Source organism: Elaeis guineensis, chromosome 11 (genome assembly GCF_000442705.2).
Source record: "Elaeis guineensis isolate ETL-2024a chromosome 11, EG11, whole genome shotgun sequence".
Lineage (NCBI taxonomy): Eukaryota > Viridiplantae > Streptophyta > Magnoliopsida > Arecales > Arecaceae > Elaeis > Elaeis guineensis.
This window is the reverse complement of record NC_026003.2, coordinates 122,037,583-122,056,643: the sequence shown is the minus strand read 5'-3', so window position 1 is coordinate 122,056,643 and position 19,061 is coordinate 122,037,583. Positions and strand designations below refer to the sequence as shown.

General features: G+C 40.0%; 1 protein-coding gene across 10 annotated transcripts in view; it reads right to left on the bottom strand.

Moving 5' to 3' along the window:
• Positions 1–9,514, bottom strand: part of LOC105054477 (probable serine/threonine protein phosphatase 2A regulatory subunit B''delta) — a 50,449-nt gene extending 40,935 nt beyond the window's left edge. For 6 of the 10 annotated variants that reach the window (XR_833597.4, XR_003802170.2, XR_012135494.1 and 3 more), the window contains exons 1-4: positions 8,790–9,514; positions 5,192–5,440; positions 4,978–5,083; positions 4,791–4,890 (exon numbers count right to left, since the gene is read on the bottom strand). Coding sequence is in view for 4 of the 10 variants with exons in the window: in XM_010935998.4 (XP_010934300.1) it covers positions 4,791–4,890; positions 4,978–5,083; positions 5,192–5,440; positions 8,790–8,939 (605 nt within the window). In the remaining 6 variants the exon portion in view is untranslated. The remainder of the gene's footprint in view (positions 1–4,790; positions 4,891–4,977; positions 5,084–5,191; positions 5,441–8,789) is intronic. The other 4 variants (XR_833598.4, XR_833599.4, XR_833600.4 and 1 more) reach the window with 1 other exon arrangement.
• Positions 9,515–19,061: the final 9,547 nt, after the last annotated feature.

Genomic DNA, 19,061 nt, shown 5'->3' with positions numbered 1-19,061 from the left:
TCAACCTATTTTGAACAAGATCTGCACTGCTTAAGTTTGTTTTCTACATCTTTCACTTTTAAACAAATTCATCCTTTCTAAATAAGAAGAAATAGAAGATATTATTCCACAACGACTTTCTGCCACCATTCAAAAACAGAGATTCCATTCAAACAAAAGAAGCAAAAATATGACCTTCCATCAATCAACAAAAAAAAAATCCTACTCAGATACCAACAAACAGCTGTAAGCAACAGCCATTACCAGGAGACAGTAATTTGATTCTCCATCAATCACTAAAAATATTCAAACTCTGAATTATTCAATCCAAAGAATCCGAAGAATATCCAAAGATGATCTATAAATACATATATGAATTTTTTCTCATCCCTCACTCCTTATCCCCCACCAAACAAACACCTTCAAATGCCATCCCAAGAAGATCATCGGAGACACTCTTATCACCATAGGCGTCACCTTCATTGCCACCATTCTCCACATCAAAGAAAGCCTCATTACCACTCTTCAGTACTTATCCAAATCAAGATGACCAGTCCACACCACCACATTATTATCCATATTTCATCATCATCATCAAGCAATACTATGATAGATCAACCTCTAAAGCATCCTCACCAAAGAAATCAACCTGAATATACTCCTCCACATGCTCGCACTCAGCCACCAGTCCGCCAGCAAAATTCTCCAGAAGACCAGCATTCGGCAACCAATACTCTATCATTTACTTATCAGCAAAGTCCAATGCCATTAGTCCACCAACATCATTCACCAAGAGATCAACATTCGCATTCACCAAGAGATCAACATTCGATAGTTCATCAACAGCATTCACCAGAAATCAATATTTAGTATCATCCATCCTTTTAATTCTTCCTGGATTCGAAGATGTTTATAGAGGCAAGCCAGAATATAGAAGGAGAACAACACCACCGCAGCCAAATCAAGTCAACAATCCAGCATCCAGCACAAATTCATCATCCAGTCCAAAATCAAGTCCAAAAACTCCAATATCCAAAAAACAGCACATCTGGATAGATACTACCTGCTCACCATCATCAAGTAACATCCGTAGGCAAATACTCAAAAAAGAAAAAAATACTCCCACATGAAGACACTCAGCTACTTTTCATGAAAATCCACATCAGCATAGTCCCCCCATCTGTCACCACATCCGCAAAAATATTACTTCACCAACAAGCCATCAGAAGACCATTACACTAACAAAGCCAAAGCAAAGTCACTTTGCCACCAAAGGTTGGTTCTGCACCAACAAAAGTTGTTTCTCTACCAGCAAGACATCCAAGCCACCGACAAGCCACCTCACCAAGAAGATGTTTCACCGACAAGTCCCTTCACCAGTAGGCCACCTTACCAACAAAGTTGATTCATCGTCCAGTTACTTCAAGTCTCAAGTTACTTCAGCACCAAGTTACTTCCCCCTCAAGCAAGATGACCGTCAAAGCTTCTACAAGAAGATCCCAAATGCCAACATAGGAAGAGGAGCCTCGATAGTACTTCAAAAGCAATCTTAAGAGCCAGTGACTTTCCTGGAGAGCTTTTTGAAGATCATATATCAGGTAGAAGTTACAAGCCAAAAAAGAAGTGTTCCACCAAATAATCCTCTTCTTCCTTTCTGTTTTGTACCCCTTGTATAGTTCCTTGTATAGTCCCTTGAGTCTTTATATAAAAATCCTGTTTGATCAAAATCCTGTACAAAAGTTTAAAGTTTGCATCCAGAAGTCCGTAGTCGGAGAAAAGCAAGCTCTGCAAGCTTTCTCCATCCTTTGTAAATCTATACTGCTCTTTTGTTTCCTTCATCATATAAATTTTCCATGTGTTTTCATATATACATACCCATGCATGTTTTAACAAAATTTTAGTTACTTTGTTTCTTTGTTTCTCTGTGTTACTTTATTTAAATATTGTTCTAAATCTTTAATGTTTGTTATTTACTTTTAGAATAAGCTTTAATTTCGTCATCTTCCATCGTTGCATGCATCCTGCATTCATAGTTACTATTCATAGTACTATTCATTACTGTTTCTGCGGAATTACTATTTCGCAAAACACTATTTACATACTATTTGCATAATAAGAACAGTAGTTGTATGTTTCATATTCTTCCCTTCATCATTCTCCTAACCACCCACCATTTCAAAATACTATTTCAAAAATACTATTTACAAACTATTTTAGTACTATTTAAATACTATTTAAAAAATTATAAAAAATTATAAAAATTGTAAAAAATATAGTAAGTAGGTAACTTACACATAGATAATAGAATGAGTAACGTTTAACATAGATTAAACTTTACTAAAAACACATAAAAAATTAAAAATTAAAAATCAAAAAAGATAATCTGTAGGTAACCTAGTTAGTAAGTAACCTTAGCTAACTCTTAGTGTAACTTACTTTCAGTTTACCATAGGTAACCTTAGGCATAGTTCGTAGTGTAAGTTAAGTAAACTTTAGATAGCTTTAGTCTAACTCGTAGTTATCCATAGTACAACTCTTAGTATAACCATAGGTGTTAACTCTAACTCTTTAGGAAACCTAGTTTGTAAATTAGTAACCTTTAGTTAACCTTAGGAAAACCTTTAGGAAACCCATAAATAACTCGTGGAAAACCTTAGCATGACTTTAGGAAACCACGCATAAGTAGATCAATATAAGAGTCACTCCTCGATAACCTATAGTGTGACCATAGGTAAACCTTAGATAAGTAACCCTTAGGTACCTTAACCTGTAAGCAAGCTGTAGAGTTCACCCTGTAGTATCCATTCACTAGTGTTCACCTCATAGTGCCCACCATAGCATCCATAGTAGCGTCCACTCTGTCATCCACCATAGTGTCCGCCTAGTAGCTTCCACTCTGTGTTCACCAATAGTATTAGGTGTCCAACCTCAATGTCCAACTCTAGGTGTCCAGCCTTAGTGTTGTCCATCCACCTATAGTGTCCAAGTTTAGAGACCAACCTTAGGTTCACTCGTAGTTTAGGATTGTTCACCCATAGTATCCAACCTTAGGTGTTAGTATCGTCCAACCTTAGAGTTTATCTTTAGGTTCACCTTTAGAAAACCTATAGTCCGGTGCCTACCCAATAGTGTGTCCATTGTCCACCCTTAGTATCTATAGTCTAGGATTAGGCAACCCAACTAGGATTAAATAACCATAGGATAAGTAACCTATTAAGTAATATAAATAGGTTAGATAAGTCTTAGTAGAGTAGAATACTCGAGTAAAATTCTAGTTTTGGTAGAATAGAGTCATTATAGTATAGATTAGGATTATAATATAAGATAGATAGTTAATCTTAATATAAATCTAGAATAAAATATAGGTAGTCTAGTATATATTAATCTAGATTAATTGAACTGTGTACTATATCTGTACCTCAGGAAATTTATGGCTGTGAAAGTCCTAAACTTGAACCTTAATCTTTGAAGGTTTAGTTTATAGTTCATGGTTAATATGTAATCTGTTAGTAGTATCTTGGCGGGCCTCGCTCTCTGTTATTTTAGAGTGAGCAATATCCTACTCATAGGTTCCAGAACATAAACTTTGGGATTAGGATTAGGTATATTACGGTTTTTTCTCCTTTAACCAGGAGGCTCCCCCCATCGGTCCTGCCGGTCCCCCATGGTATCAGAGCCTTAGGATTAGGCTTTTGTTATATATATATACATATATAACAAAAGGCGTCAATACTTTAGAGTTTTATGATGAATTGAAACAGAAGTACAGCTCAAAAATATATAACAGAGAAGACAATAAAGAACCAAACAACGGCTGCAAGAGTCAAACTAGAAAGGTTGACATACAACTCCACCAGTCCACTGAGTAAATAACTATATAAAAAGGTTGTGGAGGCTTCTGAGGACTTGTACATGTATAGGAATGCAGTCCATCTCACAAGTCACAACCATAGCCTGCTATCATCGTCTACAGGCCTCATAAGATTCTGAGAACAGCAAAAATTTCAACACCATTAGAGATATAAATCAGCCATAGTGAACTTGGACGTGGTAACACCCTCAGGCCTATCATTTCTGTGGGAGGAATGTGTTAACAAGTCTTTCCAAGGATAATCTGTTATTCATATATTCATCTGGTAATGAAGTTAACTTCACTGAGATTATGTCCAAGTTCTCTGACCAAGCAATCATGTTTATGAGACTCTCTATTTTTCACTCAGACTAACCATTCTATCAAGTCAGCCCATTAACTTAATAGGTTAGACCAACTTATATGTACCCCTATAAGTTAAATTGATGAATGGATGAGATCAAATCAAACTAGAAGCATAATTTACCAGCGATCTCATAAATTAAATTAAGCGAAATGGTACTTAATATAGTCCATATCTCAAAGTAGTCACTATGCGTTTAAAACACAACACTTACATGGTAGGCCACTAGAACTAGAGCCCTACCACATATGAAAAAAAGTTAGGGGTTCAAAGTACACAGATATAAAGACTGGGAGGCACAAGTACCTTCTCAAATGAAAACAGGAAAGATTCCGAAACAAAAACTAATAACAAGATGATCAAATTGCAAAAGCCATGTTTTATATCTATTGTTAATTGACCACAAAGGACCACTAGCACTCCCATAGTACAGGAAATGAGGAAGTGATAATCATCAGACAAGAAAGACTTAAAAACTATCACCAGCTAAAAAAAATAAGTTAACATGGATACATTTGAATATCATAAATAAAAACATAAATGACTTTAGCCTATGAACTTGCATCTTAAATCTCAGAAAATAGAAAACTTGCATACCTTGTTACAGTTCCAGTCCAATCAACATCGATTTTTCTAAAAAGAGCAGTGGAAAAGAATGATGGTAGCTTGCAGATGTCCTTTGTGACGGATTTAAATTCTGATTTTGCAAAAACACAAAATATTCAGATGCTTGAGATGCAATTAACAAACTGACACAAAAGGGAATCTCATATAAGTCATTCACCATGAATTTGTAGTCCATCCATGTGGCCAAAGAAAATATGATCAATTCTAGATACGCATTGCTCTTTAAGTTCTTCAGGAGGTGGACGCCCATTTTTGAAATAGAACTGTTACAGTATGAATCAGTCAGTGAGAACCATATGTGGTAAAACTCCCAGCCACTTGGAGAAAATGTTATTGACTACATATGACAAAATTTAATCTGAAGGCAGTACTTGAGGTATGATTTCTCTCACTGGCCCGCTAACTAATTTTAGTGGAGATCCAAAGGATGAAACTCCAGTCCCTGTACCACGTTTTGCAACACGAGGAGATCCAGAAGTGCTTCTAGGTGAAAGAGGAGGTGCACTGCCAGCAGCGAACATGGAAGGCAATGGGTTGCCTGCCACAGCATTTGTGCTACTAGAGCTGCCAGGAACATTCAGAGGGGCACCAGCTTTTGCATCTTCAATTAATGACTTCACCTACATCAAAAAGGCAAAATGCAAGAAACATTCATGCAAAATTTTGGCAGGTGTTGCCATCAATTTGTCTAAATTTACACAACCAAGAACCATAAAGCAGAGTGAGGCATGTGATAATGCAACAAATTGGGAGCTCTTATAGCTTAATCACTTGTCAAGCAAGTCAAAATAATCATGATATTAGTCTATATATCATAGCCACCTTAAATGCATAGACACACTACGATTTATTGACATCCAAGGACGGATGGAAATGGATCACAAAAACAAGGCATACACAACAAAAGCTAACATTGGACTTCCATTTCTTTCTGAAATATAAGTTGTGATATATTGTAAACAAATAGACAATGTAATACTGGAAGCATACCAAGGATTGAAGAACCACGTACTCCCATACCAGCTACTATTAGCAAACCAGGCCTGAAGCACCCTATAGCATACAAAACCTGTACCTAGTACGCTTTTTTTAATTTTTTCCTGTTTTGTATCGGAGCGTACCAATCGCATGCTACCCCGATATCAATGCATATACCATGTCAGCTAGTGATTGATGCAAGCCTGTGCCTCAAATTTAAATCATTGATCCATCAAAAGAAAAAAAGGAAAAAGCATGTTCTGGGTTTATCTTGTTCCAGATGAAATGTTATAATACACCACACACAGTCAATTTAGCAAACAAAGGATAAGACTTACCCTTTCTGTATGGTCAGCACAGATAATCGAAATCACATGACAATAAGTGCATAGAAACTCTTAAGAGCCACCTAGAGTTTTGGGGGGTTGTTTTGCTTTGAGGTAAAAAATTGTTTGAATGACTATCAAACTACCAACAGGTGCCCCTCTGGAGGATCCTTAACACATGAATTCTCTACATTTTTTTTGGCTTGTTTATCAATTGAACTTCTGATCAGTAAACTGTCAACCATTAGATGAGAGATAACAAGATAGTCCTCAGATATCCACTCTCATGTAGAGTGTGGCCTAACACTTGCATCTTCGAGTTCAGCAGAATCCAGAATATGAAGAAAATTATCACATAAACCGTCTACCTGCATATCAATATCATCAAGTTTGCCATTGTTTGCTAGCATTTTGTAGAATATCTTTGCTCTAATAATAACTTGATGTATTGATCCTCACAACTGTATCTACAAACAATAGTCGTCTGGCTCTTTAGATTGAATCTTGCAAAAAGACAATGGAATCCTTGAGTGAATTCTTAAGAACAAAGCCTAAATCTGAACATATCCAGTTTGCAATAGAGAAAGGGGGAACCAGAAAACGGAATAAATCTTATCAAATCTTCATCACATGAACAAGGCTTCACTCCTTGCTCCATTAAAGCTTTTTTTTTTACTACAATGGTCTGGCTGGACATCTCACTCTTTTCTTTCCACTGTCCGTCATCTTCACTATCATTTAATTTATCAATTTGCTTAAGCCAACCACTCCCCTTACATGAATAAGATGTTCAGCAAGCTTCCATGCAAAGTTTAACATTTCCTTTCACAAATTTTAGTTTTCCACCTTCAGCCATGAGCCTGCCATTCATTCATCCCCTCCTGCTTCAAATTGCTGCTTCATCCATTCCATCTTATCTTTGGGCATTGCATGCTCAGTGCTCTAAAACCATTAAAATCAGATGGGTTTAGGGCCTTAATTCCCTCCACTGCAATCAAACATAACAAAAATTTGACTAATAATTGGCTTCTGAAATATATCTGTATGATAAGAAAACGCATGAATCCAGACACGAACATTATCCAAATGAACAAGACAATCCTTTCCCCTACATTGTTTTTAATTAAACAATTAACAATTAGTATGAGTCAACTAATTCACTTTGTTTAACAAAATCCAGAAAGTCTGAAGTAAATTTATTCAAAGTGTTGCAATTGAAGGTTCAGGGTGTGTTATGACATACATCTTGCTATAGATGATGCATAGCCATTTAAACACTTAAGCAATTCATTTGATGCCATGCAGTGATAGACCATTAACTGGTGTCCTAAGCAGTTGTTTAGTCCACTCAAATTGTCTAAACATACAATTGAATGTCTTGGCAGATATTGATAACCATTTAAATAGTGAACTAGCAGTGGATTCAATTATTTATTATATTTGATTATTGTCCTAGCAATTGATGTAAAATCTAATATGCTATGTAAATAACTCTTCCTAAAAAATGATGAAGGCTAAGCCAACAAATGATATAGCAAGTGATGACTGCATTTCATAGTTTCTTTATTTATTGCTGTATCTTTTAAGGTCAAGCTTAACCTTGAATGCACTAATGGACTTGCACAAGAGGTCAAAATTATAGAAAACTAGTCGTTCATTGCACTTGCAAAACAACCAACCTCTGTCCTCATGATATGAAGCCCATCCTGATAGCCACAGTAGTGAAGAAAGACATGTCTCCACTCTTCAATTGTATGACCAGATGGTGTGCTCGCTGTCCATCTGTAGGCTGTTGTATCAATTTTGTTTATTTTCTTTCTATCTTTATATGTTCTTGTACATGTACATTTCTTCAATTTATTCTCTTCATCATCGATGTCATCATCATCTTCATCTTATTTTAGTCCTTTTCTTCTTCATCTTCTACTACTTTCTTATTTCTATTTCCGCTCATCTATCTTTTTGATCTTTAATGTTCAGGTTGATTGTAATGTTATGGCCCATATGAAACAGAAAATACCTGACAGTTAGTCAAGACATCAACTTGAGCAATATTATTATTAGTTACTTTTACACAAACAGAAATAGGATAGAAGATGTGCTCAACATTCTATCCTGACCTGTTGGCCATTAAATGGTCCAAATTAATGCAAATATCTGTTCAAATGCCAAAGGACCAAAGAGCGTATCAGCTTAAGAACGCTGGCTTAAATACAGGTCTAAGTTTTCTCAATAATCCTATCATCAAGAATGTTCTTATTTTTAAAACACGATTTAAAAAAAAAAAAAAAAAAAAGAAACAGGTTTCCTTCCAAAAGCTCCAGCAAATAAACTAGATACTGAATTCAGAATGTTGGCTTCCATCATGCGGAATATGCTACTTTAACCCCTAATAACCTACATGTACAGGAAGGAAGGCCTAGTTTCCATACCAATTAAGTTAAGGGAATAGCCCTAAATCACTACTTTGTTTGATGATCATGTCCAAGTAAATTCCCAAAAGAAAGGCAGTAATCTGACATGCATAACATAGTTCCACAGTTTGCCCCTCAAATTCCACAAGAGAGAGAGAGAGAGAGAAAGCTGATCCAAAGGAGCTACCAAAGCTAAAATTTAAGGAAAAAAAAAAAAGGAAAGCAGATGATATCCGCTATGCGAGAGGTACCATTTTGGAAGTTTCCGGTAGCGTAAGCCACTGCGAGTAAAGCTCTTGTGCAATCTCCGGGTTCTGTTTCAACGCCAACGGAGATATCTCCGCCAGCTGCAGCAGATCCGGGTCGAGGGCGGTAACGTCCCTTTCCACTTCCGCATCCATTCTCACTACTCCCAATCTCTCTCATACACCAAGAACGAGAAGAGGTGCAATAAACGAACCCTAAATTCCTTAATCCCGTAAGAAAATACAAACTTCGATCCTAGCAATCACAGCAGGCAAACCCTAGATCTTCGCACCGCTCCAATCCAATCCAAGCCTCCTCCCTTCCCCACCATTGGACCACCAGAATCCAAACCTCCAATCCAGACCACAGGAGGCGGAATTCAGCAACAAATCCCGGGATTTCAAACTGCAGAGCTGGAGGCACCTGGGATCGTTCCGAATCCTTCTTTCCTCCAGCTCCGGTGCTTCATAGATTGGGATCGAGGTCGAGGCCACCGCACGAAAGGCGGAGAACGATAGGAGGACGGGAAGAGAAGGAGAGATTAACGTGTCGGAGATCGGAAGGGACGACTCGGATCAAGACCCACCACTCTCGAAAAAGAAGAGAGCTCGAAACCCTCACAAAAAAGAAAATAGAGAGAGAAATAAAAGACCATGCAGCCAGAGCCGGGTCCTGGAACGCCAAATATAACGGCAAGAAATGACCCCCGGCTCGCTCAGCACAGACACAGCCCAGAGGAGAGCCAGGGCACGATCGTATCTCTTCATATATACAGCTTTATATAGAGGATAGCTATATACGGTGTACGCGTCTGGGAATCAATCGATTATCTGGGCCGTCCAATTAATAGTATTTCACTCTACTGTCTTAGTATTATGGGGTACCTGATGGAGGGTGCACTGTCTATTACCCTATCTTAGTGCATCAATTGAGGTATTTGACTGATTATTGAATGGAAGGTCCAATGGTGGTTTTAGAGTGGAGAGGCGCGTTGCTTTAGTTTACGGTTTTCTATATCATAACTCAGAGGAGCTAGCATCGTGCGGTCTAAAGATTTGGCATATAAAAGAGAAGAAAAGATGCCTGATATGAAATTCTCTCGGCGTATATATTAGGATGCTTTTAGATGATCACATAATTTTATAAATCACTGATCATATAATTTTAAAGATTATATAATAATCTGTTGTATACTCCATAGATCGTATCTGTGTAAGGAGCCCCATAGTCTATGAAGAGTGATGCCCGATGATGTCCTCCTTCTAGCATCAACATTGCAGTCAAAGACTCATGGCTAGATACATAAAATATTATCCATTTTCATCTATAACCCATAGCCCAAGCACCATATAAGTCATTTTTGGGCCTCACAGTTTTACTTCTTAAAAGGCACCTCATGTGAAAAGGATGGTCTCTTCCTCAAATAGGATAATAATGTCCTTTCTTTTACACCACAACACAATCTATAATATTTTTTTTAATTAACGTAATCTCATAATATTTTTCTTTGTTAACGTGATTTAGTATCGACCTATACGATTTTCATTGTATGGAGTTTGTATATTGATATATATAATCCTCGAGATCTATCAAATGCAATTGAAAGAAGGATGGTAAAGTATTTTTTCTCTTATTTGCGAATATTTTAATATAGTATCACAGCAACCGATTACTTAATATGAAGCCATCATCTCTCTCACTCATGCTGTGGCTATCGTTGGCGTATCTACAAGCCTTGAAGATCTCTTTTGGTGATCCATCGATCTATATTTTCAGTTAGATCCTCTATTTTTCAATAAATCTATAGATTTTTCTATTATTTGGTAGATTAATATCCAAGCATTCCTTATTTTCTGATGAATCTGTAGCTCTTTTCCACTATTTTTCTTCTCAGCTTTTCAGTTGTCTCTTCTTATCATTACTTGATAAAATTCTCTCCATCATTGGCCTTCAGCTATCCTCTCTTAATGTCAATCTTCTCTTTTATAGTATTTTTTCTACAAGAACCATTATCTTTTAACTAGTTTTTCTTTATGCGCCGGCAACTGCCACCTTCTATATGTCTTATCACAGTCATGTCATCAAATATGTCAATTTGATATAATAATTTGTGAGTTAATGCATCAACTCTTGATTTGTTAAATTAATTTCTAATCTTCTGATTGGCTACATCAGTCTTCATGATGTTACGCCAACTCCCAAACTATCACAGTGATTTTTGAGTACATTTGTCATTTAGTCTTCGAACTCAAACTAGCACATATAATACCACCTTAAATTTGAGGGGGATTGTTAGCATGATTTTAGATGAGTACGTGATGGTCCATAATTTTTTTTTATTAATATAATTTTATAATATTTTTTTTATTAATATAATTCTGTATCGATCTACATTATTTTCGTTATATAAACTGTACACTGACATACATAATCTTTAAGACGTACCAAATATGATGGAAATGTGTATAATAAAATATTTTTTATCTTTTCTCTTTTTTTATAAATATTTTAACAATAGATCACTCCAATCTTATAGAAACACTTTTCAAGTTCCATGACAGCCAACCCTAACTTTTATGATCATCAATGACTCCCTCTTAACTAGTAGCTTTTGTCGATATTTTGTCATCATGGGTTCGGAGAACCTCTTATATTGGACAATTTTGTTGTCGAACAAAAACAGATGTTAGTCATCCATCACTTGCTGGTGCTTCACAAGACAATAGATATGCACGATTCTTGAGCGACGATTGACATCTCTTTTTTTTTTTTTGTACATACGGATGGTCATGCCATTCTGATGTGAGAGCAGTCCAAAAAATCAAAATATAAAAGTTCTCATATGACCGGTGGGATACTGTTATCTTATCATCAAGTCCAATCTCCTATGTACTATGCAACAAATAATGCGATCTAATATGCCATATTGCCGCTTTTTGATAGATATGCCGTACCATCATTGTAGTTGAGAGACGAAATGCAATTCAGATGTCAGAAAGAAGTAGATGGGATTCTAGTTGAACATCTAGATTTTTTTAGCATTGAACGGTCAAAAAGTATAATGTGAATTAGTCATGCCTTATTCTACACTTTCGGAGTTCTGGTGGGGCGGCAATAGACATTCAAATTTATACCTGCTTCGACTCATTATTTGGTTGGGACATTTTGACCAATACTTGCTCTTAAATAAACTGTCCTAACTTAACTTGATTTGACAAAGCTAATAAGTGACCTGCCGAAGTGTGAGGTGATTTAACCTGATCTAGTTCAACCCACGTGGACCAAATCCAATGGTAAACTATCATATAACAATAGGGAAAAGAAAATCCAATCTACTTCAGTTAATTAAAGGAGAATAAGCACTTCAACCTAATCAGATCCAACCCATTTCAAACCAACCAAACGAAGCACTCTTACTTAACAAAAAGGAAATATGAAACTCCACTATCCATTTTGGCCAGTGAAAAAAGGCTAGGCACTCTGAAAAATTTGACCCCGCATTCAAGACCCCACTGGACTTAGCCTGATCCAATCGAGATAAACCTCTACCCCAAAATTGGGCAGCACTTCAAGCTTTATGCCACCTATCAAAGTGTCCAATTTGAAATAATTATTTCAAGGATCATAGGAGCAAGATTTGCGATTCAAGGTAGGCTTGACAATGGGTCGGATCGGGTGCGGATCTAAATTGACCCGAATCCAACCCGATATCTCAGCATTTTAATCCGAACCTGATTTGTGATCCGATGGGTCAATAATTTTTTTACCCATATCCGATCCGATTGGATATCGGGTCATCCGATCGGATATCCACCCTATTTAAATTAGATTTTTTAGATGAAAATAAAAATATGGAACAATAGCCCACTACTACTTTTCAGTCCTTGAGATCTTAACCAAACCTAAAGGCCATAAGGTCCATATTTCATAAAACCAGTCCTTATTTTTATAATATGTATATATAAGGTCGGATCGAATTTGGGTCGGATAATGAGTCGGGGCAGCCACTATTCGAATTTGATCTGATCCAAAATATAAATTTATCAGATTCGATTTGGATCGAATCAAAATTCAGTCAATATATTGACCAACCCGATTTATTAGGATTGATCGGATCGGGATCCATCTGGATCAAATGTAATTGTCAAGTCTAATTCAAGAATACTAGAGGATGGCCCTACATGTGGGAGCAATTCTTGTTCCTTCAAGTTTTGCTACAAATGTCAAATTAACCACCACGTGGCACAGATTGAACACTACAGCTACTTTAATTCAAATTAGCAGCAATATTTTCTTGAAGGATGATTCTCCAACGGTGGCGTCTTAGGTTAATGGATATCAAACTTTCAGCACCCTTTTCAAAAATATCAAAATGTTGTTTATAGCTTCTGCTAATTTCACATGTACCCGTGGCTATGGGAGAATGTAATGAAATTGCAGACTTTCTAGCTAATTTTGTTACCCTGCATTCTACTTTAGTCAATTGGAAAGAGTTGATGACCCACATAGTAGAAATCAGGGGTTTTCTTTATAAACCTTAGGGTTTATTTGATTAGGATGTGTCAAATTACGAGATAATTTAATAATTTATAAAAATTATTTATCTAAAAATATGATTATGAAGAAAAATAATTTTTATTATATTTGGTTAGTAAGAAATTTAATTGAAAAAATGATATTGGAAAAAAAATTATTATGTTTGATTAGAGATAATCCTATATAGGAATATGACGAAATTTATAAATATATTTGTTGCGGCCAATCCCCTCGTCGCCTGGTCGCCGGGAACGAGCGCCTGCAAAAGAAAGTCCGCACTGACCGGAGGTGGCTCCGGCGGGGACCCTCCGACGGTCAAGTCAGAGAGGAGACTAGGCAACAGCGAAAAGAAAGCAAGGAGCTCAACGAGAGAGGGAAAGAGAGAGAGGGGGCAAGCCCGAGAGTTTCGAAGGGACCTCTAGCACTGTTGCCTTCCCCAATATATATAGTGGAGCATGGTATGGCACCTTCATTAATGGCGCGGACAATTGAAGAATTGTCAACTCACTGTAGACCGTCAGAATCGCCGTAAAGGTGTCAAATCGCCGTGGGACTGTCAAATCACTAGAGTTGACCATGCCTTAGGCGGGATAATGCCCCTAGGCGGCAGTGCCGCATGCCGTTGTCAGGACCGACAATTTTTGGCAGTCGTACGGTGTTTGAGAGGGCTGGCCGATCATACATTGGTATTCGGCTGCCGAGACATCGGGTGATGACTCGGAGGCACCGTCGGCTGGTCTGGTGTCTTGCTTAAGTCGGACGTCGGCTGCCACCCCCGACAGTGAGTCGGTAATATGGGTTCGACCGCTCGATCGGTCGGGAACAGCATGGGTCGGTTCGACCGACACACCTTCGGTTTATCCGACACACCTTCGATCGGATATTGTCGGCAGCCGTCTGTCGGGGTCATCCATTGGGATCGGTCCGTCGGAGTCATCCGTCGGGGTCGCCGGTCGATATATCCCAACAGTTGCCCCCCCCCCACTCCTGAGTCCGATGTCGTGTTGGCTCGCGTGAACACGTGGGCGACGGCTTCGGACAAAAGGAGTGGTTTTCCGTCTCGTCTTGCCCCGACTCTGGCAATCACATCAACGAACGATCCAATATCGGTCATCCCGACTGTAGGTCGAGCATGCACGTTGGGTCGGAGGTCGGCCAACCTCCGAACGTAGCATGACACGATCATCCCGTAGAGTCTGATAGTTGAGTAGCATCCGACATATCCGATAGTCGAGTAACGTCCGATGTATTCGGATAGGATAACGACGGCAAGTCGAATATCCATTGTCCGGCCCTTGGTCGGGCGTGCGCGTTAGGACGTATGATAAACGGTGGCAAGCCGAATATCCTTCGACCGATCGTGACCAAGTCGGTATGTCGCAAGTTGAATTGCGGTCATCTTGACATTTTGTCACTCTTAGTCGAAGCTAAGTCGGCAAGTTAGCCAACCGCGTTGGTCGAAGCCCTTTGCCTTCAGAGGTGGAGGCCGTCGGTTCGACTATCGGTGATCGAGCCATTGATTCGGCGATCGGCAATCGAGCCATGTTGGTCGGGGCCTTTTGCCTTCAGAGGTCGAGGCCATCGGTGATCGAGCCATTGATTCGACGATCGATGATCGATCGTGTTGGCTCGGTGATCGATGATCGAGCCATTGATTCGACGATCGATGATCGGCCGTGTTGGCTCGACGATCGACGATCGAGCCATTGATTCGGCGATCGATGATCGATCATGTTGGTCGGGGCCTTTTGCCTTCAGAGGCCGAGGTCGTCGTAGATTCTCCGCCCCTTCGATCTCTATCAGGATCTACGCACGAGGAGCAGGGAGAGAAGTGTAGGAGTCATACCTGCGATGCGTCGGTCTCAGATTCCGTCGTCGGGGCAAGACCCGTCTATCGTTGGAGGGCCTGCTGGGTTCAGCATGGGCCCGACCTTTCTTCCATTTTTTCTTTCGGCCCGTGCCTTAAGTCAGGCGCCAGTCGGAAGCTCCTTCGTCCGCACGCATGTACTTGTACGCGCGCTCCAGCAGTTCGGCGTATGTCCGGAGGAGGGTCTTGTCCAAGGAGTATGTGAAACGGGACCCCCTTAGCCCCCTCTTCATGGCCGAGATAGCCATGTCTTCGCTGAGGTCCCGAACCTCAAGCGTGGCCGCGTTGAATCGCATCACAAAGTATCGTAGAGTCTCATTTTCTCTCTGCTTGAGGGAGAAAAGACTGTCCGAGGTTCGTAGCGGCTTCCGACTGGTGCTGAAATGGACCACGAAGGAATGTTCGAGCTGTCCGAAGGAGTGGACACTTCCCGAGCGAAGGCCGGAGTACCAGGCCCTGGCAGCTTTGTGGAGCGTGGCGGGGAAGCCGATGCAAAGAAGAGCGTCGGTTGCCCCCTGAATCGTCATGAGAGCCTTGTAGCTCTCCAAGTGGTCGACTGGATCGGTGGAGCCGTCGTAAGGCTCCACGTGTGGCATCTTGAACCGATTGGGGATCGGTTCGTCGAGGATGAGTCAGGAGAGAGGTTGGACGGTCTAGAAGTCAACGTCGTTCGAGGACTTCTGCCCGTCCACCTGCAACTGGGCAAGCCGACGGTCGATTTTCTCAAATCTGCGTTCGTAGTCGTCGGTCCGTTGGTGCTGGGAGACCCTAGGAGTGGAGTCTCCGGAAGAGTCCGAGAGAGAGGCAGACGGTGGTCGCGGTCGCTTCTCCTTCCTTGCTCGTTCTAGTTGGGAGGGAGAATGCCGTCGGGACCGATGGGTGTCGTGCCGCGGCCGTCCCTCCTCCTCTCGGTAGGAGTACCGTGGCAGGCGCTCCTGCGGAGGCGACAGAGACCGATGCGGGCGTCGGTGGCTGCTCCTGGAGGGCATCGGACGTGCCGTCGGTTGTCCGATCGGTGATGGCGGCAGCTGGATCGGTTGTTGCTGAAGGCTTTTGACCGCGTCCGTCAGCACGATCATCTGCCGCACGATCGCTGCAATTTGCGTCTCCGTGGTCACCGCGAGATGCGGAGAGCTGGGTTCCGCCACGGAGGGTGGAGTAGAGGCCTCTTCCTGGTGGAAAGAGCGCCTCGCCGATCCAGTGACCTTCGACCACTGAGCTCTCGTTCTTGTCATCTTAGGAGATGCTTTGAGTTCCACGGGGGTTACAATCCCTGGTGCTGTCGATTCCCCCTTCCTAGCGTGCCAATCTGTTGCGGTCAATCCCCTCGTCGCCTGATCGTCGGGAACGAGCGCCTGCAAAAGAAAGTCCGTACTGACCGGAGCTGGCTCCGGCGGGGATCCTCCGACGGTCAAGTCTGAGAGGAGACTAGGCAACAGCGAAAAGAAAGCAAGGAGCTCAACGAGAGAGGGAAAGAGAGAAAGGGGGCAAGCCCGAGAGTTTCGAAGGGACCTCTAGCACTGTTGCCTTCCCCGATATATATAGTGGAGCATGGTATGGCGCCGTCATTAATGGCACGGACAATTGAAGAATTGTCAACTCACTGTAGACTGTCAGAATTGCAGTAAAAGTGTCAAATCATCGTGGGACTGTCAAATCGCTAGAGTTGACCATGCCTTAGGCGGGATAATGCCCCTAGGCGGCAGTGCCGCATGTCGTTGTCAGGACCGACAGTTTTTGGCAGTCATACAGCGTTTGGGAGGGTTGGCCGATCATACGTCGGTATTCGGCTGCCGAGACGTCGGGTGATGACCCGGAGGCACCGTCGGCTGGTCTGGTGTCTTGCTTAAGTCGGACGTCGGCTGCCACCCCCGACAGTGAGTCGGTAATATGGGTTCGGCCGCTCGGTCAGTCGGGAACAGCATGAGTCGGTTCGGCCGACACACATTCGGTTTATCCGACACACCTTCGGTCAGATATTGTCGGCAGCCGTCTGTCGGGGTTATCCGTCGGGATCGGTCCGTCAGAGTCATCCATCGGGGTCGTCGGTCGGTATATCCCAACAATATTTTTTAATATAAAATAATTTTTTAATACTAAAATGGTATTGTCATCTTCAATTGGTTTTTAGATAGTGACTATAATCATAAAGTCTTTTACATAATGTTATCTCTATCTTATTCTTTTGTAAAAATTCTTTATTAAATGAATTTAGAAAGACATCAGAATAAATTTAATGATTACATATATAGTTAGACTTGACAATGGGTCAGGTGCGGGTTTGGATCGATCTGAATCCGACCCGATATCCCAACATTTTGATCCGAACTTGATCCGTGATCCAACGAGTTAACACTTTCTTTATCCATACCCTATCTAATCGGAAATCAGGTTATCTGATCGGATACCCGCCCAATGTAAATGAGATTTTTTAGAAAAAAATAGAAGCATTGAATAATAAGCCCACTATCACTCTTCAGTCGGCCTTAACCAAGCCTAAAGGCCATAAGGCCCATATGTCATACAACCAACCCATATTTGAACAATATATATATATATAAGATCGGATTGGGTTCGAATCGGATAATGGGTCAGGGCGGCCACTATCCGAGCCCGATCTGATCTGAGATATAAATTTATCGGATTCGGATCAAAATCCATTCAACATATTGACCAATCTGATCCATTAAGATCGGATCGGGTCAGGACCCATCTGGATCGGAGGTAATTGCTAAGTTTATATGCAGTTTTATTGAGGATATTTTTGTCATATGGATTACCATTATTTAAAAATTTATCAAATATCAATTCTTTCATGGTATTTATTTTATCTTCTCTCTCTCCACAAAATAAACATGAGGCCACCAAATTTTTTACTATATATATATTTTTTATTTTTTATATCAAATATGATAATCTGACGTGAGATTCATTTTTTCATGCCAAATTACCTCCAATTAAATAGATCCTAAGGCTCTAGTGGATTTCTTGGGATTACCAAGGTAATCATAATAACAAAACTTTCAAGCCCAACCAATCCTAACTGAACCAGTCTAAACTAGGTTAGGTGGGGTTAGTCTCATTATTCGTTATGTGGACTTCAAGAAACACATGGGCTACTTAAGGGTGCAAGTGGGCCGGGTCATGAGTGACCCCGATCCAATCCAATTTCTTGATTAGATCTAAATATTGAATCCAAACTTAGCCCAATAAAAGATCAGGTTGGGTCGGATCAGGTCAATAATCAAATTTCTGAATCCAACAGATCATTCAGATCGGATCGGATCTATATATAATTTGATCTGATCCATAAAATATGGGTTCAATTTGGGTTTGGGTTCGGATGGGTTCGAGTCCGCATTATAAATAACAAGATCAATAAGTACCAAATAAGAATTGTCATGGCACCATTTTGTGTAGCAACATTATCCGAGGATTTACTTTTCTTCAGTGTATGCTCTTTATTGTTGGCTTATGCACCAATTTTCAAAATATTAATTAGATGCTAAATTTATTACTCGTTTTTAACCTATATCTAGTTCTACTTATGCTCTTATTTTTGTTAATATTTTTAATGAAGTCTATGAAGCTAAAATAAGTGTCAAGACTTAGATAATGAGAGAATGTAAAATTGAGTACCAAGGTGTTTGTCGTAGTTTGAAAAGCTAGTGATGACAGCCAACAATTTTTGATCAATAGAATTTTGATTCTTTTCCAATTTGTATATAAAGTCTGGATGAATGAAGATAGAGAAAGTTAGAGAGTTACATTTTATCTATTTTTAAATGAGTATGTTTCTATCATTTTTGTAATATTAGGTGAATAAATATCTAATTCTACTTCTATCATATTTTTTTTGATATATATTTAAAAT